Raw genomic sequence first — 26,144 nt, forward strand, 5'->3', positions numbered from 1 at the left:
TTATCGAAGAAGTGCATGAGAAGAGCTTCTTTCTTGATTATCGAAGAAGTGCATGACTGAGCTATCAGAGGATAATTACTAAATAGGTTCTTTTCACAGACGCTCCATTTTCCTCATGCATGAAACTATTTACTGAAGTTTGAATTGGCCCTGTACAAGATACGACCAAGAACATACTTCCCTAGAAAGTTTGCAAGAGGCGATTGATTTAGTGTGCGAAAGAACAGCAGTGATGGTCACTAACGACACTAAGCCCACAACTGAAAGTGGACTGACAGCAAAGCACCAACACCATTTAATAACGGCAAATATATCTTATCTGCCAACAGGAAGGTAAAAGTGGAATATACCTTTTCAATAGAAGAACAAGATCCTATGAAAATGCATCACATGGTGGTACCAATTTCAAGCAAATATATCTTAGAAAATAAAGTTTTCTTCAAGCAGTCAAGGAACGTTTGGGGAAAAAATAGTTCCGTTAAATGACGTTATTCAATTCTTATATGGAAATACAATGAGACAAAGGAAAATATCCAAAAATAAAAGAAACACGTGCAAAGTGGATAATATCTTCAGGTACAATGTTTCCAGCCTCTGTGGACATTCTCAGTTCATTCTTCGGCAGCCGCACTAGCAGCACTCAGGTCCACTGAAAGATCAAGAACCTGATGCATGAAACAGATTAAGAATACCCCCTTTGGAAATAAACATAAACGAGAGTTGTTGAGTGATCTAGTTTCTTTACATTTTTAATTAAAGTGACTAACAAGTAAAATAAAGATGGTGCTACAATTTTTTCAAGTAATGCAAATATTTTTTTGTCAGAATGATTTTAATTTACCACAAGAAGAAACAAAAAAAACATGTAAGTACGAGGTGAAATATCACCTTGACCTTACAGGAATACATAGTTACTCTTTTAGTTATTTAAACCCTTTATACATGACATTTAGCATCCTCTTGAAGTTTAGTACTTTCAGTATCCCCTGACTTCCAAAATCTTTTTCAGTTTACTTCAAGTTTTATGACTGGTTAGTCTATATGGGGATAACTCTTTGCATTTGGTTACACGATTCCTCCAATTCACATTTAATGGTTGCCGACTGCTAATCTATCTTACTCTGATCAAACCTTGCTAAAGCTCAAGACATCATTTTCATTTTCTTTAAAAGCAATCGCTGTTTTCCAGTCTAGTAACCAACCAGGTTGAACATTACAAAACCACAGGAATTATGACTGTTGAAGACAGCTTTGACGCCACAGTATTGAACTTTATATATGCTTATACTGGAGCCAGAAATTCCATTTTAAACCTCACCTTATTAACTGGTTATACACAGTATCATGCATTTTCAACACAAATAAAAGACTCCTCGTCATTACTATGAAGTATGGCGTATTGGGCATTAAAACAGGACAAACTATTCTTGAACGTCCTATCATACAAAGACATATACGTTGCAACCTTAACCAAAGTACAAATAGTCATACACTAACATATTACCTTCCCAGTTATCTTACTGTACATGGCGAGCACATCTTGTACCGTTGACTCAAAGTGTGTTGTCCCATCATAGCTCTGCAAGGTAAGTTGAATCAAGTTCCTAAGATGCAATTCTTGGAATAACAATGAAGGCACCATATATTTTTAGTGATATCAGCAATGCTGACACTTAATGCGACTTGTTATTTGATTAGATCCTCAAACGAATGCCACATACCACATAGTAATACAAAAAGGATAAAAAACTTGCCTCAGATATGAAGCAATGGTCTTCATCATGATTGTTGATTGGTTCGTATCTGTCATATATCTCATAAAAAATCTCATCTACAGGTCCAAGTAGCTCAATTCCAGGCTTCAGTTCTGCCTCAGGCTGGTCAGTCTCTGCTTCTGTTGAAACAAATGCTATATATTTCCCTTTTGGAGCTACATTGTGAGTATAGGAGCAGCAGAACAGGTACCTGCAACACAAATAACCTAAAGTAAGCACACTTACACGGAACCTATGTTCCGAGGGTAGCTCAAGTATCTATATTATAGTACGCCTGCTGTCATTAATTTGAATATTAGATCTTCCTAGTAATCCATAATCATAGACAAGAATCTCGTTACGAAGTCCTAAGTTTCAGTGATAGTTCCTTTTGTAGTAATACACACGAAACTAAATTGCATTCTGAGCATTAATTCTGCAAAGTGTCAAAACTTCTCAAAAGGTACCAAAATTTAAGTTTTAAGCTTCTCGAATACTGAAGATATCAAGATTCTTGTCTGTACCCCAACCTTCCCCTGTCATCTCTTTCCTTCCTCACTCCCCGCGGAAAAAATGATGGTTAACTAATACATAACACAAATTTCTATGTACGAGACGTCAGCAAGGCAACAATAATGATTTGTCACAAATAAATATTGCAGATGGTGATGAAGGCATGGAAACTCTATTGGTATGGAATCAAGCAAAAAATTTGGATTACGCCAGGCAGCCCCTCGTGCATCTACATGCATAAGAAACATAATACAACAGAGCTTAGCTACATACATATCAGATTTGCGCCCCAATTGTTTCTGTGGTAGAATAACCTGAACTGAGTGAGACTCACTGGTCTCTGGGATGGGATGACTCATGATGCAAATAGCACGAGCAACTTTCCCAACTTTCTTGACCTATTTCAAATGAAAAATAATTTACATCAGGAATGGTGAAATTAACCATGAGATAAGCACAGCCTAGGACTTGTCAGAGGTTACCTTATCAGGCAAATAGGAAGGATCACATACAACTTTCTTGCATTTGGCAGTTTCCCCTTCAGATGTCACCCCAAAGGCTTTACCATTTGCATCAAACTCCACCTACAGCCATAGAAGGTCAATGCGATTCATCTAAAAATCACATGACTTATTACGACAGTAACTGGAGAACATCACAGTTCAGTTGTTTAACTAAATTTAGTGTTAAGACTCAGCAGATTTCATAAAGCTAGAGGTGAGTCAAGTATTACTAGCATAAGAAATTTAGGCGATTGAGATGCTAATGACGTTCTAAATTCGACTTGGATGAAAGTGAGCTGCAGCAAGTAACATAGACTTGCTAGATTTGTGGACAAACAATCACCTTTTTCTGTACAGAAAACTACCTAAAAGGATAAGGCCACTCAAATCTGCCACTATCCAATCCATCTCATTCAAGTGGGAGCAATTTGCTAAACATACTCCACAGGACTATAAGGGTGGTTTGTATATGGCAGCTATAGACAGGAACTGAGGCACATATAAGTTTTTGGATATCATGATCTGTAAGAAACTTACTTTGCACTCTGGCTTGTTAAGCATGTAGGTGCCACCATAAACAGCACTTAGACGAGCAAATGCCTGAAATTTCCATGTATACAATGTCAAAATTTTAAAAATAAGAAAGAAAAGAAAAGGAAAAAGGCTCTTCATCTATCCAGAGTAGTGAATGAAACAAACCTGGGGTAGTTCTCCTAATCCGTACAGTGGATAAATATAAGGAGATCCTCCTTCAAATCGAGCCAAAGACTCTGCATAAAGCTTTTTGTGAAACAGAGACGAGTTAGTTATTGAATATCAATTTTCATCACTATAAAACAGCACATGGAAATGATAAAATACAATTGTGAACAAAATATAGATTTAAACACCAACAAAATAGGCAAAATAAGAATAAAACTGAAACTAAAAAAGATGCAATAATGCAGTCATTTCAGTCCTATGAGTTTGAGACTAGGAATAAATTTTAGAATAAAGTTTATTTGATCATATGCATATATATACCATCTGCTCTGTCAATATGAGGTTCAAATGAAGCAGCAGGTTGCCCTCTTATATAAATATCGTGAGCCCTTATCGAATGTTCCATCAATAGTGGTTAGGATGGAGGAAGGACTTCAGACCTAAGTCACATTGACACGGATACGGAGTGTCCGAGACGGCATCCTATATAAGTAGGACATGGGAACAAAGCTAATTAAAAAGAAAAATATTAGTATTCTTTAGTTACACAACTAATTACTGCGCTCAAGATCTTACAAAGCGCTCCTTACTATGAAAGTGGCATATCATGGAATTGTAACTATGTTAATTGGTTATTTTCTCAGTCTTTTAGGATATAGAAGAAACCCTATTTATAAATCGTATGCACAACGTGTTCGTGTGTCCGACACAGATTTTTTTAAGAATATGAAGTGTTCCATGTTACTTAGCTTTAGAGCATTTCCCAACTTCACTTGCCTATGCTAAATTGATTTATAAATGGTTCTGTGGTGGTGCTCTTACATACTCCGAGATGCGCATGAGCTTGCTGAGTCATTAAGGTGGTAGAAAGGGTGTTACTTGAAATACTTTAAACTGAATGCAGTAGAGGTTAGAAATCTACTTCAGCATATGTTGATAGTGAATACAGTAATAGAGTGCATAGGGTAAGCTAGAGAATATCACAATCAGAAAAGTTCTTATAAAACTTTAGCACACAAGTAATCATATAATTAAAGGATTGTTGAAATTTGTGAGCCCGCGTGCAACATGTGATTGAAGTACAACAGAAAACTCATTCTTATTTTGTGTTTACAAAGTAGTTCTTACTTTCATTCTCTTTATAAAATCCAGTGCAGGCTCATCCAAGTAGCTGTCATCTATATGGAGTGCCAAGGCATGACCAATGAAATCAACTGTATTGTCATCTAGCCCATATTTTCTACATTGAAACAAACATTAATACATCTGATTTAAGCTCCTTTAAAGACAAGATGGTGAAAATTACTGTTCAGGCCGAGGAAAACTTGTTGAGAGGATTAGTGCATAATATGCAGGAAGTATTTCCATTAAGGAAGGGATGATAGCAATGAAAATCTGATGCAATCAGGATAAATCAAGTTCACTAGAAGTAAATCAGAGATGTTCAAACTTTTTAAAATAATCAGCATTAAGCTAGAATCTGCATGATCAGCCTAACATGTCTTGTTGGAGAACTGGCCAATCTCAAGTCTTTATGTTTGTGCAATGAATTAGTGACGTCTACAACTTATGACACAAGGCCCCTAAACGTTACAACATAAGCACGCCTGGCATTCTGATATGTAAACTGACAGTAAGTAATCAAAACAACAATGTCTAAGAACAAAAGGATAGGCTAGACAGAGTCCAATATAGAAGTAAGATGATTATAGGTTGCTAAACGTTGTAAGGAAGAGAGGTACTTACGAAATAATATCTCGTGCTTTAACTTTTGTTAGGTCCAATCCTTCGTGGGATTTTGGATCATTATCTTCATAGTCTTGCACATAAATGAAAAACTTTCGAGCACGGCGCTTCTCAAACAATCCCATCAGTGGAGATTTCAGTGCTTCAACATCAGTGGCTGGAACTTTGTAAATCTAGCAGTTGTAAAAAATATTTTTTTCCCTTTCTTAGTTGGATTTTCAAGATTTAGAAAGAAGCTTAAAAAATAAAATGATCATAACCTCTCATAAATATTACTTAGGTAATCTTTTGGTAGCTAAGAATTAGTACCTTGCTTTTGTTGTAAACAAAACTACCATCAACTGCTTTAAAGTTCAGATATTTAGTAACATCAGTATGAATGAGAACACGAACCAAAGCACCATTGGCCATCATAAACTGCAATACCACAGAGAAAATTACATTAGAACCAAATCAGGACTAAGTAGAGCCTTTTTAAATGACATTGATTCCGCTGTTGCGGTTGCAAAGACTTGCGAAAGTTTTCTTCTGGATTTAAAGTTTGAGTGCGTTTCTAGACCAAAATGAAACAGCTTAGAACAACAAGGACTTATCAAATCCTGGAGTAGGAATACACCTAGTCACGTGTATGTCTCTACTGTTCAAAATAAAGTATATCTAAGGACAACTATTAGTAAAACAAGTACTTTCTTCCTGAGTGCATGGAAGAATGTATGATTCAGAACTTTTTAGTAATAATCATAAGTAAGTTTTGGCATGCGTCAATTTCTTCCCTGAACCTAGATTCACATCCATTTTCCCCAGTTTCACTGGGCTAAGCATTGGTTCAGGATTATAGCTGAAATGAGTAACAATGACATTGTCATACCAGGCAATTATCTCGTACTACAGGCATGATTCCCATAGTTCAGTATGATCTGATAGCTAATTATTTCAAGTATCTACTGGGTGGCATATTAAAGAAAAGGAAGACAGCACTCCCCTAGCTATATCAAATATGTGGCCATGAAAGAGAAATTAGTGGAGAAATTAAAGAGCTCGAAACTGGGGAAATAATTCAAATACCCAGCGTCCAATAAGAAATAGGTCAAGTGATTATTATTATCTAACAACAGTGAGCATTAACAGCTAAAATAATACCTTAGGTATCATATCGACATTGTATTCCTTGCTGGAGCCCAGCTGCTCTGGAGGCTTGTTATCACCCCTAAATCTCTTCCACAGCTACAAGCAACAAGTAGCAAAAAATAATGATTAACACAAAGCCGGATATATAGTTTGATTCTTGAAAAATAAATGCACTTCCTCAAAAGTATTATTACTACATTCGTACCTGAACAAGATTAAGCGAGGATGACTCTCCTCCATAATAGTCATTTCTATCCATATGCAATACCTGTTTCCCAGAGGAAAGGATGAGTATTTATGTATCGCCCAGCCGAGGAATACAAATTATGACATGGGCAACATATATGAGTTCATAAAAATTCTTTCTCTAAATCTAGTCTTTATCAATTGAAATATAAACCTAGAATTTGATATCAAGGACAAATATACGGGGACAACTATGTGACAATTGACATGATGGTACAAACAGAAATATAATGATATGGTTTTGACTTTCATTTTTGAATCACAGTGTCGATCTATATACCATTACACCAATCCAATATCAAGATCGAAATTCTTTAGCCATGCATGCATGCATGTTATTGAATACCATTGAGGATCACAAAATTATTATGATTTGAATCTATAGGAACCTGAAAATGTGAAATAAAAGATTAACATTATACGTTCAAACAAATAAAGCCTGCATGCATTCATGCATAAGATTTGAGGGAAGCTAGGAATGAACATTATTATAATTACTTTGAGTCCATCGACAGAGAGAAGGCCACTGAGAATGCATTCTTTCAGACCTGTTCCCAAAACTATGACGTCGTACTCTACATCCATGATGAGATATGATTTGGAGACGTAGAACGTAGTGGTGGAAGAATAAGAAACAAGGAGCCAGGGAGAATATATGGGAAGCTTGTAAACTGTAAAGAACAAGTCTTCAGCGGGACCCATCCGTTTTTTTTTTCTACCGGTCTGAATGAATCCCACGTGTTTTGGTTTCCATTTGCCACGTGCTATTGCTCTACAGTAAGAGGCTTGGACTTTAAATTAGGCCTTGTCTACATGCAGGGTGATTTGGGCCGGATTGAATGTTGTAGTTGGGCTTTGAGGTCTCCACGAAGAAACGAAGAAAAAAATGGAAATCTGATTGTCTCAAGATTTGGATCCTTGTTACTCCACTGCTTCAGATATAAACATGAAAATATTGTCCTTTCTTTTTCCACATTTCACATAACTAGTTTAATTAAATCAAATGGGTGATACAAAATACCAGAATAAAAATCAAATGGGAACTGGTTAATTAGTCCTTCCATCAGACATTTGGTCTCTCATTTGGCCTTTATTTCGTACAATATGATTTGTTTGAGGACAAACTAACCAAGTTGCCAATTCCACATGACATGCACTGCCGTGGTTCATGATACCATACATTACGAAGATAAATTCCTTGTTGTGGATGAGTATGGAGAAATCCAGATCGGTGACATAAATTGTCCTGATCCGGGGGTATTCGACACCAACGTACCATTATTGGTAACTGTCATCATTACTATATAGTAGAATCATCTGGCAAATTGTTGCAACTAAGGAGGAGTAAGAATGAGAACAATGAGTACACTATTAGATTTGAAGTCTTTATGCTTGATGAGACTGAGTATGAGTGGGTTGAGGTGGACAACTTGTCTGGACATACATTTGTTTGTTGGTGATCGATAATACATCAGTGCAGTGTCTCTATTGGCTTCTGAATTTCCAGGATGCAACCTAATTGTATTTACTTTACAGAAGAAGGATATGGATTGATGATGAATATTGTGGTGGTGATATTTGGGTCTACAACATAGAAGATGGGAGGATCGAACCTCTTTTTTTTTTAAAGTTAAACTAGGGTTAGACATGTAGAAGCAGATGATTCAATTTAATTCACTGTATATTTACTTGATTGAATTTTAAAGAGATTATAATTGTTTATATACAGTTTACAAAATAGGAAACAACACAATTCGGTGGCTTGAAAAACACGGGGTGCGGGTCGCGCTCTAGCTATTGGACATCTCAAAAGCCTGAGGCGCAGGTCGCGCCCTATACACACTATATCTGAGTGTAGGTCGCGCCCTATGCACAAAAAGCAGAATACAGCTTTCTACACTCCCCCTCAAGTTGGTGCATAGATGTCAATCATGCCCAACTTGTCAACTGAGCTATCAAACACCTTGTAGGATACACCTTTGGTAAGAACATCAGCTAATTGCTCCTCAGAGGTTACAAACGGAAAACGAATAACCTTCCTGTCAAGATTTTCTTTAATAAAATGACGATCAACCTCCACATGCTTTGTCTTATCATGCTGAACTGGATTATGTGCAATTTGAATGGCGGCTTTATTATCACAATGTAAATCCATAGGCTTTTGAAGTTCGAAGCCCAATTCCATCAAGACAGTACGAATCCATAACAATTCACATACTCCCTGTGCCATACCTCGAAATTAAGCTTCTACACTCGATTTGACAACAACTTTCTGCTTCTTACTACGCCAAGTGACAAGATTTCCACCGACAAAAGTGAAATATCCTAATGTAGACCATCTATCAGTTTTATCACCAGCCCAATCTGTATCTGTGTATCCAACAATATCCAATGCATCATACTTTCAAAATAGTAAACCTTTGCCAGGTGCTTTTTTCAAATACTTCAAATACAAAAGACTGCATCCATATGTTCTTCACTATGATAATGCATAAATTGACTAACCACACTCACAACATAAGCAATATCAGGTCTAGTATGAGATAGATAGATTAACCTTCCTACAAGACGCTGATACCTGCTTTTATCAGTAGAAACTTGGTCAGAATGAATGGCGAGTCCGTGATTCATCTCAATGGGTGTCTCCATCGGTTTGCAATCCAACATCCTAGTTTCAGCAAGCAAATCAAGGACATACTTCATCTGTGAGAGTGAAATCCCCTTTTTAGACCTTGCAACTTCAATACCCAGAAAATACTTCAGTTGTCCTAGATCTTTCATTTCAAATTCCTTTGACAAATACTTCTACAATTCATTTATTTCCTTCGGATCATCTCCTGTAACGATCATATCATCAACATACACAATTAGAGCTGTAATCTTACCATCCTTGTGTTTGATAAACAAGGTATGGTCAGAATTGCTCTGTTTGTACCCAAAAACTTTCATTGACTGTGTAAGTCTTCCAAACCAAGCTCTTGGAGACTGTTTCAGGCCATACAAAGCCTTCTTCAGTTTACACACCTTCCCAACATCTTTGGGATGGTTCTTCACACCTGGAGGTGATAAGCACCCAAAATTGTAATATTAAACCTCGAGAGACATAACATTTTGGTCGATTATGTGTTTAATAATCATGTAATAATTATATTTTCGTACTTTTGCAGGTTTCCGCATTTAAAATGAATATAATGATAAAACATGCATCGGAAATGCGAAAATCTTTGGAATATTTGAAGTTTCCCACTCAACCCGGTGAAGCCAACAGAGCTGCGACTAGAGCCAAAGTTCCAAAAAAGAACAAAACCGGTCTTGAAGCGGGTCCACATATAAATAAAGAGATTATAACAAATTTCGAAGCTTAAATCTGATAAATTGGGTGCCGGCGTTGGTTAGTGAACCGCTAGAGAGCGAGGATGTGACAAACTCTACGCTTAAAGAAGAAGTTGCAAAAAGCCAAAATCAAAATGCCCTTTGGACACAATAAGTGGACCCACTCTGCGGGCCCAAAAGGCATGATGAGTCAGCATAGGCAGGTGGCAAGTAATGGTCACAAATTTGTGCCACCTCGTAATGAGAAAGACACGTACCAATTCAATGTTTGAATTGAATTGGGCTAAAAGACGAAACTAAAACATATAAAGACAAAACCTTATAAAGCTAAATGACAAAATTTAAAACAGGTAAAACAAAACTTTGATTCTCAAAGTTTTGAACGTTTCAATTAGCTAAAATACAAACCTGATTAAATGTTGGGATTTCACGTGAAGGGTCTTCCGCCTATATATATGAGGGGGTAGCCTTCATTATTTTTCCTTTAGCATTTTATGCTCTAGCTTCCGCTTAGTAGTAGTTAGTTTTAATTCAGCACTTACATTCCGTCATTTTCATTCCGTGCAGCTTAAATAATTGTAAGTCATTTTACCCTTTAATACTTGATCATTTCTTTTCTAGTTTAATTCTGTCTTGCATTTATTTACTTAATGTATCTGATGAAGTTTTATTATTCCTTCAATGACCATGAGCTAATCCCCTCGGGGAGGGTTATCTTCTTCGTGTAAGAATCGGATTGATTTCGTTAATATTCTAGAATCGCTACTTAGGAATTAGGCATAGATTAGACATCCGGTCCCAAAATGGTGAGGCGTACAAATTTGGAGTCCGATACTCTAGAAACGGTCTCGGTAGCGACCCAAAATGTCTGTAGCGACTTTATGGTGTCGAACTCCAATTTGTCCAATTTGTCGGTGATGTGGAATCGAGCCAGGAGCTGAAATGATATTCCGGAGATGAAATATTAGTTCAACTCCTTATGCTAGTGCGTCGCGGCTCGAGATGTGGGCATGCGCTAGGGATCAATACTTTCGGCGTCGTCTCCAAACACGAGGCGAATTAGAGATGTAGTGATGTGGTAATATAAAGCTGTTGAAAAATGATTCTTGCATGAGTATGATTAACTCTCTCCTCGTTCTCTATCTTGTTTATCTAAATATAAATCACCGTAGTAATTTACATTATTTGCATTCTTTGTTAATTTAATTAAAACCCACTAAAAACCTAAAATCCTACTCACCAAAAGTTGTAATTCGGTTGTGAACCTTTTAGAGCCCTAAGGTTTGGGCGATCCCTTACTTGACCTATCCTACCAAACCCACGTGAGTAAGGTAACTTGACTAAAACCCCTCGACTATCACGGACTTTGGACTTGGGACTTTGGTCTTTGGACTTGGACTTGATTTTGTGGACCTCGGACTTAATTAATCAAGAAAACCAATAAACGTTCGAATAAATGCGTGTTAATCAAATGGCGCCGCTGCACGCCGAATGACTCTGGACTTAACGTAATAACTGGAACACATCACGTAAAAACCCCTCCCTACCTCTTCATTTTTAAATTTCCATTTCTTTTACGATACTAGCGTGTTACGAAATGTTTACCTTAACCTTTTCTACTAACAAATATCTGTGAACCAAGTTTTGTTTATTTTTATTAGCACAGTTTAAGTATTCCGTGGAACTTGAAATCTTGAATCGACAAAAAGAGTCTCGGACGAGACTAAATTAGTAAGCGTGAGAGACTAACCTGGAGTATCAACACTCCGGTTTTCAGGTACATGCCACTTTCCTTTTCAGTACTCTTTTGGACTCTTTTGTCCAGTTTAGCAAGTAAGTTCACAAGCTCGGGAGTTAGTTCGATCGTGTACGAGGAATCACGGGACACCAGGTTTCAAATCCTTAAACTCCTCAAACTTTGTCGAGGATATTATTTGGTTGTTACTATAACCTGTTTTACCTTGCATGTTTGTGTGTAGCATAAGAACTCTTTGCATATAAATGTGGTTCGTTATTACATATTCACATTAGCACGATCAATATAATTCAAATATATTTGGATGTATGTGTAGTTTCAAACCACCTGCTTAGAATATTTTTGTATGTGTATGTTACATCAATTCACGTACGTGGTATTCATTTGTATGAGTTCGTTCTCGACATTCCCCTAGCTCACATATAACCTACATATAGTCGCACTTATAAGTAATATAGATTTGCATGTGTAGACTTTCTGCATAAACTAGTATATGTTAGTTAGTTTCTATTTTGGCATCTATCGTTTTTAATTGCATATTTCGTAATCACGTCTCCATAATACATTAATTACGTAAACTAAAAAAAATAAAAAATAAAAAAAATCATAGTAATTAAAAATTTCATCTAAATCATCTTAATAACACCCCGCATAATACACCATCATAAATCATCATCCTATTCCATCAGTGCCTAGGAAACTTGAAAAAAATTGAGGTTGCCTAATTAAGGAACGTGCTAGCACGAACAACCTCCCTCAATTCTCTCAGGTGACCTGGCTGCTGGAATATTCACACGTTATCCTAGCTTACCTGCTCAAGTTAGCAATAGCTCAGGAAGACGTGCTTCACCTACCTCTTTTCTTAATTCTAAAACCTCCAGACATAACTCGTTCCTTATGAACCTTAAATTAAAATTTATATTTGTATGAGACTACGGTCTGGTAAACATAAGGAATTAGAACTTACATATTGGCGTCGGAAATACAATAAACAACTGCTTATGCTATCTCCTAGACGTAGTTCCTCCTCCGTAAACCAACCTCGTCAAACGTCTCCGTTGCCGTCATCTCCCGTAATTATGGCCCGGGGAAAATCCCGGTCGAGAAACCCCTTTCGATTTCTATCTTGCCTTACAAGAAGGACACGCTTCTTGCATTAAACTCGATGCTATTGTAGGTGATTTTCGAATTCGCCAAACATTTTCGGTTTGTTACTGTTTACCATGGTCTAGACCATGAAAAACCATACAATCACCTTCGCCGGATGCAACAAGTAGTCACCACTTTCCGCCATCCGATCGTTACCTAACGAACAAGTCTTGCTTAGGTTGTTTCCCTTCACCTTAGGCCGATAAAGCTTCGGTTTGGCTCCACAGCGGTTACTGCAATCCATTGACACATGGGCCAAACTTCGTACAAGCATTCATGATAAAGTTCTATACTCGGAAGAAACTACAGAAATGCTTCAAAAGATTCAATTCTTTTCGCAAAGACACCCCCAAGAATCCTTTTCGGAAGCATGGAGCAGATTTATCGATCTGCTTCTCGAATGTCCCCATCATCAACTTCGACACATTTGTATTAGTCCGTTCATTCTTTAATGGTCTCTCGACCATCAAAGGAAACCTTAGATATTATGAGCGGCGGTTGTTTCATGGACAAAATTTCTTGAAGCATACACGTTTCTTGAGAAAGCGGGCTTCCGCGAAGCACCCATTGGGAAACTTGATTCTTCTAGATCTTCTAAAGACACTCCTACCAAAGTTACGTCTATGTTCGAGGTCAACTCCGATCCGAATTAGAAACTCGATCGAGTCCCTAAACAAAAGGTCGATGCTCTTTTCGGTACAAGTAAATGATCAAAAACCCAAACGGTCATGGCGCCAACGCTTCCCTATGTCCTCTTTGCTTAAGTCCGAAAGCGCCGATTCTTATTGTCCTTTGGTATACGAGTGCCCTCCCCAACCTTCGAAGAGGCTTGTGCTTTCAACATCCCTAATGCACCTTGGCGACAACATCCGAATTTAGGTTGGGCACCCCCGCCAACAACAAGCTCCTCGGTGTCAACAACGCGTTCCTATCGACCACCCGCGAACTACAATTCCTATCGTCAAGGAAATCCTCCGCCAATTCCGGCAAAGGGCAAAGTAATTTTCCCAACAATGCAAATATAGGGTACCAAAACAACCGCAACCTTGTTCCCGCTTAATCAAGGATATGACTACCAAAATCAACCCGTAAATAATAACCGTGAACTAGTTCTTCTTTGTTCATTTGGTACAATCCACACCGATAAAACGGTGAAACTTTTACGACATACATGAATCAACAAAATCAAATCCTAGCTTCTATCCAGCGATCTCTTGTTTGTTAGCTCGGGATAAAAGTCAAAGGCGTGTTCCTTGGCCAAGCAGTTCCAAACCCTAAGCCTACAAACACTGCTTTTGAACTCAACAATGCACTATGATCTAGTAATCCAAGCCAGGGTGAGGTAAATGCCATTACCACTCTTCGTTCTGGCCGAACCATCAACAATAAAATACGTATGCCAGACGAGGAATCGACGAAAACCACGGCTGATGTCCTTCTAACTCCTACTTCGCAACCTGTAACGGACGAAGTTATACCTTCCAATTCTACACCCACGTCCCTAGGGAAAGACGCCACTGATCTTTATGCGCGATTCCGCCCAAAAGCTTCGTTCCCTACCCGTTTGGTAAAGAACAAACGTGACGAACATTTCGATGAGATCCGTGAAACCTTCAAAAATTTGACTATAAACTTACCTTTCCTAGATGCGCTTAAGCATTTACCCAAGCATGCCAAGTTTTTGAAGGACATGTGCACCACCAAACGACGTACGAATGTTCCTCAACAAGCGTTCCTCACTGAGCAGTTTCCCTCGATTACCACTACTAATGGTGTGGTAAAGTACAAGCACAAGTCGACCAAGTGTACCATGCATGCGTTGGCGACAAAGTATCCGCTACTACCGCGCTTTTAGACCTAGGTGCGGTGTTAACCTACTTCCCTACTACTTATTTAAGCGGTTAGGTCTTCATGAATTAAAACCTACCAATATGACTCTGCGCAACTCGTGGATCGCTCCATCAAGTACCCAAAGGGCATAGTAGAGAACGTCATAGTCAAGGTCCAAGATTTTTACTACCCAATTGATTTTGTAATTTTAGATACTGAAGTGGCCTGTGACTCCATTCCTATCATCTTGGGACGTCCTTTTCTTGCAACTGCTAACGCTCTCATCAATTGTCGGGACGGTTCAATGACATTATCTTTCAGGAACCTTTCTGTCGAACTCAACGTATTCAAATTAATGAAACAATTTCCCAATCCTATAATGGAGGGCGAGATTAGTTTGGTTGATAGACTGGAACATGATTATTTCACAAACTCTTTTCCCCCAGACGAGATACACCAATTTCTTTCTTTTGATAATCTTGAGTTTGATAATGACTCGTACATAAAGGATGTCCACACATTATTAGAGTCGGTACCACTATTTGATCCTACTGCTGCGTTGCAAACTGATTCAGAAGAACCGGATTCACTCATTTCCATTAAAGAGATGATCCCTCATGAATCCTTGATCCCCAATCCTCCAACTCCGGATTTAAAACCTCTACCCTCTGATTTGAAGTATGTGCATCTCGATCTCGATGGTAGTCACCCTATAATAATTTCTGCTCACTTGACTACCGATGAAGAGGCACGTTTGATTCATGTCATTCGTGAACACCGCTCTGCTATCGGATGGTCCTTAAATGATATCAAGGGAATAGACCCTAGCATATGCACGCATCACATACATCTCGATGACGGCACAAAGACATCGCGAGAACCACAACGCCGCCTTAATCCCGCCATAAAGGAAGTGGTGAGAGAGGAAGTTTTACGTTTACTTGATGCGGGCATCATATACCCTATCTCTGATAGTGATTGGGTTAGTCATGTCCACATTGTTCCTAAAAAGTCCGGCATTCAAGTTGTACAAAATGAAAATGGTGAGTGCATCTCCACTCGCATTCCATTAAAATGGAGAATTTGCATTGACTATCGCAAACTTAATGCAAGAACACGTAAAGATCACTTCCCTCTCCCATTCATTGACCATATGCTAGAATGTTTAGCCGGTCATGCTTACTACTGTTTTCTTGATGGCTATTCCGGATACTTCCAAATTGTCATTGATCCCGCCGATCAAGAAAAGACAACTTTCACGTATCCCTTTGGAACCTTTGCATACAGATGAATGCCTTTTGGTCTTTGTAATGCCCCAGGCACCTTCCAACGCTGCATGCTTCACATTTTCAGTGATATGGTGGAACATTATATGGAAGTCTTCATGGACGATTTTTCCATCTACGGAAATTCCTTTGACGACTGCCTATCCAACCTTTCTAAAGTATTAACACGTTGCGAAGAGAAAAATCTGGTACTCAATTGGGAGAAGTGTCATTTTATGGTTACCAAAGGACTTGTTCTAGGTCATATTGTTTCGAAAGACGGGATAGAGGTTGATAAAGCTAAAATTGTTAAAATTGCTTCGCTACCTTTCCACGTCTGATATTCGTGATATCCGTGCCTTTTAGGCCATCTTTGGGTTTTACAGGAGATTCATTCAGGATTTTTCTAAAGTTGCTTTCGACCTTTAACCAATCTCCCGCTTAAGGATGCAGTATTCGACTTCAATTTCAATTGCAAACAAGCTTTTGATACTCTAAAAACCACTCTGACTACCGCTCCTATCATTCAACCCCTGATTGGTCCCAACCATTCGAACTAATGTGTGACGCTAGTGACTTTGCTATTGGCACTGTACTAGGCCAACGACGTGATGACAAACCCATTGTCATTTACTACGCTAGTAAAACTTTTAATGATGTTCAATGTAATTACACAACAACTGAGAAAGAGTTCCTAGCTGTTATCTATGCCTTGGATAAGTTTCGCCCTTACCTAGTTGGAACATCCACCGTCGTATATACTGACCATGCCGCATTTCGGTACTTACTCACGAAAAAGGACGCAAAACAACGATTATTCCGCTAGATCCTTCTCTTGCAAGAATTCACCCTGGAAATCAAAGACAAGAAAGGAACCAAAAATGTTGTGGCCGACCATTTATCAAGGCTAGTTGGTGACATTGATAGTGATTCTGAAGCCATCTGTGATTCCTTCCCAGACGAATATTTGTACTCTATTTTCTCATCTCTATGGTACACGGATATTGTTAACTACCTAGTTACTGAGGAAGTTCCTTCCTCTTGGTCACGTCCTGATCATAAAAAGTTCTTATCCACTGTAAAATATTATTTTTGGGATGACCCCTACCTCTTTAAGTATTGTTCGACCAACTCATTCGTCATTTGCATTCCCGTTGGGAGCACACCGACGTATTATCCTTTTGCCATGAACAATCTTGCGGAGGTCATTTTAGTGGAAAGAAAACTGCGGCCAAGGTATTACAATGTGGTTTTTACTGGCCTACCCTTTTTCGTGATGCACACGAACATTACATAGCTTGCATTCGTTGTTAGCACCTAGGTCGAATTACCAAACGAAATATGATGCCCCTAAATCCTATCTTGATTGTGGAAATTTTTGATGTTTGGGGCATTGATTTTATGGGACCTTTCCCTATTTTTCAAGGTTTTCTATACATTTTAGTCGCTGTAGACTATGTGTCCAAATGGATTGAGGCACTCGCATGTCGCTCAAATGACCATAAGACTGTCGTGAAATTTGTTAAAGAAAACATTTTCTCTCGTTTTGGTGTTCCCAAAGCTATCATCAGTGATGGGGGTACACATTTTTGTAATAAATTTTTTGGGTTTTTAATAAAAAAAATATGGAGTTACTCACAAGGTTGCTACTCCATATCACCCACAAACGAGTGGCCAAGTTGAAGTCTCCAACAGAGAGATAAAGTCTATTCTGGAGAAAACTGTCAACCCATCAAGAAAGGACTGGTCTCTCCGCTTATCGGATGCCTTGTGGGCATACCGAACAACATTTAAGACACCTATAGGGATGTCTCCTTACCGCATTGTTTTTGGAAAACCTTGTCATCTGCCAGTTGAACTTGAGCATCGTGCCCTTTGGGCCATCAAAAGCCTCAATTACAATATCATCGAGGCAGGCGAGAAGTGAAAATTGTAATTAAATGAGCTTGAGGAGATTCGGAGTGATGCTTATGATCTCTCAAAATCCTACAAAGCTAATATGAAAAGAGTGCACGACAATCACATTTTGCGTAAGGATTTTAAAATTGGCCAAAAAGTTTTACTATACAACTTCAGATTACACATTTTTCATGGTAAATTGAAAACACGATGGTCTGGTCCTTTTATTGTGTCAGCCGTGAAACATTATGGGGCAATCTCTTTGCTTAATCCACAAGATAACAGCGAATTTCAAGTCAATGGACAACGCCTAAAATATTAACCACGAATTACGCTCACCAGATGTTGAACAGACTCTTCTTCAGGATCTGGTCTACACAGACTAGATGTTTCGTTTGGTGTACTCAATCTTGTTTCTATAGAGGGTACGTCATTTTGGTAGCCGGGCCATCTTCTATCTTATTATCTCCATAGTTCTTTGAAGTGTATGGTTGCAAGCGCCGGAACCTTAGTCCACGAAAACTCTATTTCAGAATTGAGTATAAATGTCTTCGCGAACACGAAAGCAAGCGTGCTTTTCGGTAAACGATGGGTACCTAAAATTTCACCTCCTTCCTTCTCTTCCCCTTTCTACTCTCTACCTCGTGAACTTCAGCTAATCATTTGGTGTAAGTCTCACTCATCATGAATAGGGAATGGTCGTAGTACTTTTGCTCGTAAGCGACGGCCTTGAAGGATAAGGATGGGCTGGTGTATGCATTGTCAAACACCCTTCTGTCTAGGTCTTGACTTCCTATCCGATACTAGCCAGTTTAAGGTATACTTTTGTCTGACACCAGCTGTGCAGGATAATCTTCGTCGCCGCACTGTTCCTCCCACAGGTTGGGATTCGTCTTGAGAATCTGACGTTAAAAGGCTTGATTCGTCTTGAGAATCTGACGTTAAAAGACTTGACTCGTCTTGAGGATTTGACATTAAAAGACTCACCTTGTAGATATGTTTATATTGTTTCCTTTTCCCTTTGCATTAAGTTTTGCACCTGAGATTCATGTCCAACCTCAGATGACGCATACTTGGAACACAAATGGGCAATGGATTCCACTAGACCAACCCTAAAATTGGTTACTTTGAGTTCCCTTGGGGCGGTTTGAGGATAGCAGTATGTAATAAGGGCAAATTTTATTAGACCGTAGCACACACGGTCCAGGATGGTACCGTCCTGCCCCTAACCCCATAATACATAGAGGTAAAGCCACAATCTGGCTGGATTGGATTCGCTCCAGAGCCAACATGACAGTTGTCTATGATTTAAGATGGTGACTCTTCTGGACATCCAGCGTTTTTCACATATATCTCACTTGCATATAAATAAAACCTTTGTTTATAAATAAAACACTTTCCTTCTTTTCAAAAACTCTTATGACCTTTGAGGATGACTCATACAATTGGATAGCATTTTTTGTGCCAATCATTTCGATATCTCATTCGTCCAATTCGGAGTCCGAACGAGTCGTGGGTAAGCATTTGAATTTTTTTTAGGCTTAAATCGGGCTTTAGGCTTGATTTGGGCTTGGGAAATTTTTTTTGGCCCAACCAAAATATCGAATTCTTGGTCCATTTAAACACGAAAAACCTGAAAACACGCGTCACCCTTACATTCTTCTTCTTCCCAAAAAACCGGATCTTTGCCCCCTCTCGTTTAAGTCTCGCACGAGATAGGCCCACACTAAATCCAGGTCTCGCGCGAGACTGTTACAACTCCGACCACAATTCCCTTCTGTCAGCTAGTCCCATTTCTTCCCCTCATCATTAATCCATATCCAGCCTCTTCCTAAGACCAGTAATGGCCGGTAACAGGCGTATTTGTGTGGAGAAAGTTTTTGGAAATTTATTTGAAAACGGGATGTTTGCTCCATTATTTGATAATGAAATTCACTCTAGAGGATGGGAGTACTTGTTATATGCTAATGGAGGGCTTTATTCCAAGGATTTGGTGATGAAATTCTACGATAATGGGAGCTTTAATGGCGACCATTTTGGTTACCGTCGAGGGTGTCGCCCACGAAGTCACACCTGTTTTGCTCTTTTTGGGATCACGAGCATTCCCTCGGTAGACCACGCGTCGACTTCAAGAAGCAGTTCGGGTACCCACGGACTTACGACCTAATGCTCGACACGCGCTAATCGAGGGAGAGTACAACATAGACGGAAATGTGCGTATCGGTATTTCGGTCGCGAACGGAACCGGTATTTTGTGACTCAATGGTGGGATCAACGCGTCATTGGCACCTCGAAGCCCTCGGACATCAACAAGACCTTCCTCCACCTTCTCTCGGATCCTCCCAGGCGAAAGGGTAACTTCTGCATCGTTACCTTTCTTTTTGATATTATTACACATGCCACTCTTAGATCAGCCCCTCTTGCTGTTCTGGTAACACAAGTTATGATTACCTTGGGTTTTCTGTCCGCCACCCCGCTACTACCTATACCACAATATGAGAATATGCTTGTCTTCAAGAAATGCATACAGGACCCTTGGGAACCCACAACACCTAGGGCTGCCGAGCACGTTTGCGTAGGCTCCTCTCACCCACCCTACTTTGATGAGACTGCCATGAGTAAGATCATCCACCCCATAGAGGCCTTACGTGCTGTGAACAGTGGTCTGAGAGACATGTACACTCGCCAGGTATCGATGAGACGTACCTTGGGCGAGTTAAGGACAGATATGATCACTCGCCACGAGTCGATGATGAGAAAGCATGGTAATTAATTCCAGCAGGAAATGAGAGCTTCCATGACTGGATTTCAGGACAATATGCTTACTCGCCAGAACCAGTTCCAGCGAATGTTCATGGTGAGCCAACATCAGTTTCAGGCTCACGTGATGGATACTCTTGGTGATATCCAGGAGCAGTTAGCATCCACGGAGCTCAGATCGCCACGACGTCGCGGGACTCCTGGTTCTTCTTCCTCCGCGACCCAGGGATTATTCTGCGCGCCCACGAGGATCATCGGTTAGCTAGTTTATTTTTCCAGTCTTGTATAATATTTATGTCAGATATTTGATTTACGTGTTTGCATTTCCAGCTTAATAGTAGGTTATTTCCTAAAAATTTCTACCTGGATATATTAGTTATGTCTAATATTATATTATATAGGTAGGAACATATATAATAATATTAGTAATAATAATTTATATATATATATATATATACTTTTTTTTTAGATGTCACACTTAACAGCAAAATTTACCGTAAACTAACGTTTTATTAAACGGTCATGAAAATGCACAAAAAACGGTCAGAAAACGGTCATGAAAACGCACAAAAAACGGTCATGAAAACGCACAAAAAAAAAAAAAAAAAAAGGTCAAAAAACGGCAAAGTTCTTTCTATAAATAAGTTCAACACTTCCTCCACATTCACTCATTTCATATTTTTCCCTCTACACTTCTTATTCTAAAAAATCGTTTTTAGTCTGCTCCAAATTTCAAGTTTCATGGATGCACTAGAAAAGTTTGAGCAGCGGCAAATTGAATATGCTAATCAAGTCTTCATGCTTGTTTGTTTCATTATAGTAATGTTGTTAATGTGGCATATAGTTCTATCTAATATTTAGGTTTGTCTTTCATTTTCCATATCATTATGTTGTGTTTCCATACCGGTGTACGTTCTTACATCTTATTGTGATAGTATATCTACATTTTCCTTATCCTTCTACTTACGCTATTTAAAAAAAAAAAAAAAAAAAAAAAAAAAAAAAAAAGGGGGCACTCCTTGTCACATGCCCCATTCTTCTCATCCACACTATATCCACTTTTGCACATATCTTAGAAGATACACCTGGTCTAACTATCCTGTGACACCTCGATCCGTATCTTTTACATTTTCGGATTGGTGCCTATTTATAACAAGGATAGACACCTCAAAAATCTAACTTACCTTTTTCCAAAAATATTTTTCTTCACCACTCCATCTTTAATGGCCCTCACTCGAAGTTTCGTGCCCGAGCAAAATTTTATGGAAAATTTCCAAAATGGTCTTTTTCATCCCTTTTTTTACGTAGAAATATCACGTCGAGGATGGTACCCTCTTTTACATCATAAGCAAGCTTTTTATTCCAGAGAATTGGTCTTGTTGTTCTATAAAAGCGGTTATTTCCAAAACGGGCAATTCTTTGTCCGTGCTAACGGATGCGAGCGTGAATTGACTATGGAAATCATCTCTAAGGTACTTCAAATTCCTATTACAAACCAAGGAGTACACCTTTAGGATTCACCTTTCGACAATATCAAGCATCTGATGTTTGCAACTATCCTTCACGGCGAATACAATCGGAAAAACCGTATTATTTATCAGCGATCTTTGCAAAAGAACCAATTATCTGTGATCCAATGGGTAGCTCATACGTAGATGTTTCGATTATTGTATGTATATTAACTTGAATTTCGAAAAAATAAAATCCTTGTTTTCCCCTGCTAGTGAGATGTCTAGATACTTGAGATTAATTAAGGAAACAAGCCTTTGTTACTGAGTCGTTGTAGTATAAATGAAGTTTGTGAGTATCTTCTCTGGAAAACTCTCACGAGGCTATAACTCGTCCACTAGGGAATTCCTAGTGGTTCAAGGCCTTATTGCATACGGTCAATGCAACCGCACTCTGCGAAATGAGATTTAGCTTAGGACAACACATTTTTGACCACTTATCATTTTAATGTCTCCTCTTTGCTTGAGGACAAGCAAAATGCTGTTTGGGGGTGGTGTGATAAGCACCCAAAACTGTAATATTAAACCCCGAGAGACATAACATTTTGGTCGATTATGTGTTTAATAATCATGTAATAATTATATTTTCATACTTTTGCAGGTTTTCTCATTTAAAATGAATATAATGATAAAACATGCATCGAAGTACGGGAATACTGGAATATTTGAAGTTTCCCACTCAACCCCAGTGAAGCCCAATAGAGCCTGACTAGAGCCAAAGTTTCCAAAAGAACAAAACCAGTGCAGAATGGGTTCACATATAAAGAAGCAGCAAACTTTCGAAGCTCAAATCTGATAAATCGGGGTGCCGACGTTGGCTAGTGAACTGCTAGACGACGTATGACAAACTCTAAAAAGATTTAAAGTTGCAAAAAACGCCAAAATCGGCGCCGCCACTAGACACACTAAGTGGACCCATTCTGCGGGCCCAAAAGGCATGATGAGTCAGCATAGGCAGGTGGCAAGTATTGGTCACAAATTTGTGCCACCTTGCAATGAGAAAGACAAGTACCAATTCAATGTTTGAATTGAATTGGGCTAAAAGACGAAACTAAAACATATAAAGACAAAAACCTTATAAAGCTAAATGACAAAATTTAAAACAGGTAAAAAAACAAAACTTTGATTCTCAAAGTTTTGAACGTTTCAATTAGCTAAAATACAAACCTGATTAAATGTTGGGATTTCACGTGAAGGGTTTTCCGCCTATATATATGAGGGGGTAGCCTTCATTATTTTTCCTTTAGCATTTTATGCTCTAGCTTCCATTTAGCAGTAGTTAGTTTTAATTCAGCACTTACATTCCGTCATTTTCATTCTAACAGCTTAAATACTGTAAGTCATTTTACCCTTAATAACAGTAATTTCTTTTCTAGTTTAATTCATGTCCTCGCATTTATTTACTTAATGTATCTGAGAAGTTTTATTATTCCTTCAATGACCATGAGCTAATCCCCCGGGAGGGTTATCTTCGCTTCGTGTAAGAATCCGTGATTGACTCGTTAATATTCTAGAATCGCTACTTAGGAATTAGGCATAGATTAGACATCCAAATCCCAAAATGATCGGAGGCCGCACAAATTTGGAGATGCCGATGCTCCGCATCAGATCTCGGGTGCGACCCAAAATGTCTTCTTCATAGCGACTCTATGGTGTCGGACAACTCTCCAATTTGTCCAACTGATGTGGAATCGAGCCGAGCTGAAATGATATTCCGAGATGAAATATTAGTTCAACTCCTTATGCTAGTGCGATGCTCGAGAGATGTGGGCATCGCTAGGGATCAATACTCGACATCGTCTCCAAACACAGAGGCAATTAGAGATGTAGTGATGTGGTAATATAAACTGTTGAAAAAATGATTCTTGCATGAGTATGATTAACTCTCTCCCTGTTCTCTATCTTGTTTATCTAAATATAAATCACCGTAGTAATTTACATTATTTGCATTACTGTTAATTTAATTAAAACCCACTAAAAAACCTAAAATCCTACTCACCAAAAGTTGTAATTCCAGTTGTGAACCTTTTCCGAGCCCTAAGGTTTGGACGATCCCTTACTCGACCTATCCTACCAAACCCACGTGAGTAAGGTAACTTGACTAAAACCTACGACTATACGGACTTTGGACTTGGGACTTTGGTCTTTGGACTTCGGACTTCGGACTGTGGACCTCAGACTTAATTAATCAAGAAAACCAATAAACGTTCGAATAAATGTGTGTTAATCAGGAGGCATATCCATGTATACTTCCTCCTTCAAGTTCCCATTCAGGAATGCATTCTTCACATCAAGCTGGTGCAAGGGCCAATCTCTATTTGCTGCAAGTGAAATTAAAATCCGGACTGTATTGATTTTCGCTACAGGTGCGAAAGTCTCCTCGTAATCAATTCCATAACGCTGTATGTATCCCTTGGCGACCAATCTCGCCTTATATCTATCAATAGTTTCATTTACATTAAGCTTTATGGTAAACACCCAACGACATCCAACACTCTTCATTCCAACAGGCATATCAACTACCTCCCATGTTACATTCTTTTGAAGGGCTTCCAATTCTTCATTTATTGCTTTTTTCCATTTTGAATCTTTCAAAGCATCCTGCACGTTACTAGGAATAGATATAGTAGACAATTGATTTATGACAAGTGCATGGGTTTCAGAAAGGCTATGATTAGACATAGAGTTAGCTATAGGGTATTTAGCATTGGCTTTGATGTCTGGTTCATATTGTTTCTTAGGAACTCCCTTACTAGCTCTTTGTGATTGTCTAGGTTCAAAACTTTCTACCCCTACAGACTCATTAAAGGTTATAAGAGGTACCTGAGGCGGAGCATTCTGATCGAGATCTTCAGTTATTGATGTAAAAGGGGAAATTTCATGTACTATAGTTTCAGATACATCCGGATCATGTGCTTCTGTCTCTACTGTTACAGGATCAATTTCTGTTTCAGAACTTCAAATCGTTCCTCCAAGTGTTCCAATTCTCCAAAGACATCAGGATTCCCTTCACCGCCACTCTCCCCCTAAAGGGAAGACTGGGAAACTCCCCTTGAGTAATACAGGCCTGATTCATGGAATGAGACATCAAGAGATATATACATCTTGTCGTTAATCGGATCATAACACCTATACCCCTTCTAAAACTTAGCATAACCTACAAAAATACACTTTTTCGCACGAGGATCAAGTTTACTTCGTTCTGGTTGTGGGATATGAACATAAGTTGTACATCCAAACACCCGAGGCTCCAAGTTAGGCATAGATGGGATGGACAAAAGTGTATGGAGTTTCTGATAAGGATTCTGGAACTCAATTACCCGTGAGGGAGTACGGTTGATAACATAGGCTGCTGATTTCACTGCTTCACCCCAATAGGATCGAGGTACATTCATGCCAAACAATGAAGTAAGAACAACCTCCAACAACTGCATGTTCTTCCGTTCGGCTAAACCATTTTGTTGGGGGGTACCAGAATTGGAGGTTTGATGATGAATTCCAATGAACCGGCAAAATTCAGACATGAGGCCATTCACAAATTCTCCACCATTATCAGACTGAAAGACCCTGATAGATTGTTGATACTACGTCGCCACCATTTTGTAAAATTCAGTAAACATCCCATATACATCACTTTTGTTTTTCAGTAACGACACCCACGTCATGCGAGTGCAATCATCAATAAAAGTCATATAATATCTAGCTCCAGAAAATGAAGAAACTTTGGCAGGACCCCAAACATCAGAATGAATTTTCATAAAAGGAACAGGACATCTATTAATACTTGGTGAATATGAAATACGGTGGCTCTTGGCCAGTTCACAAATGTCACAATGAAACTTAGACTCACTAACAACTGAAAATAACTGAGGTTGCAACCTCTTTAAATAACTAAAAAATAGATGACCTAACCGACGATGCCATAACCCACAACTTCTTTTGCATTCTTGACCCTATTAACCTGATTAGCTTGCGCCCCAGAATTTTTTTTTTGTTTCTTGCCAGTTTCTGTCAAGTCCAGGTAGTACAGTTTCCCCTTTCTAACACCATAA

The 26,144-nt window shown here is 38.8% G+C and overlaps 1 protein-coding gene across 3 annotated transcripts; it reads right to left on the reverse strand.

Moving 5' to 3' along the window:
• Positions 1–318: 318 nt before the first annotated feature.
• On the reverse strand, positions 319–7,326 carry LOC147492699 (guanosine nucleotide diphosphate dissociation inhibitor At5g09550). Of its 3 annotated transcripts, XM_086568802.1 has the most exons (13): positions 7,091–7,326; positions 6,552–6,614; positions 6,359–6,442; positions 5,528–5,635; positions 5,219–5,391; positions 4,601–4,712; positions 3,470–3,550; positions 3,308–3,370; positions 2,750–2,851; positions 2,541–2,665; positions 1,755–1,965; positions 1,505–1,579; positions 319–665 (listed from the first exon to the last, which is right to left on the reverse strand). In XM_086568802.1, the coding sequence occupies exons 1-13, from the start codon at positions 7,292–7,294 to the stop codon at positions 612–614; spliced, it is 1,455 nt and encodes a 484-aa protein (XP_086424928.1). In that variant the 5' UTR covers positions 7,295–7,326; the 3' UTR covers positions 319–611. The 3 variants fall into 3 exon arrangements, with proteins under 3 accessions (XP_086424928.1, XP_086424930.1, XP_086424929.1); XM_086568804.1 differs by lacking the exon at positions 5,528–5,635 and having other exon boundaries at positions 7,091–7,225; XM_086568803.1 differs by lacking the exon at positions 3,308–3,370 and having other exon boundaries at positions 7,091–7,225.
• Positions 7,327–26,144: the final 18,818 nt, after the last annotated feature.

Source organism: Coptis chinensis, chromosome 6 (genome assembly GCF_015680905.1).
Source record: "Coptis chinensis isolate HL-2020 chromosome 6, ASM1568090v1, whole genome shotgun sequence".
NCBI classification, from domain to species: Eukaryota; Viridiplantae; Streptophyta; class Magnoliopsida; order Ranunculales; family Ranunculaceae; genus Coptis; species Coptis chinensis.

Excerpts from the sequence above, each read along its gene's own strand:
- LOC147492699 (XM_086568802.1), bottom strand. The coding sequence starts at position 7,294 with ATGGGTCCCGCTGAAGACTTGTTCTTTACAGTTTACAAGCTTCCCATA. Across the intron at positions 3,551-4,600 it reads ATTTTATAAAGAGAATGAAA|CTTTATGCAGAGTCTTTGGC; the intron begins GTAAGAACTACT and ends TTTCACAAAAAG. Across the intron at positions 2,666-2,749 it reads CTTCCTATTTGCCTGATAAG|GTCAAGAAAGTTGGGAAAGT; the intron begins GTAACCTCTGAC and ends CATTTGAAATAG.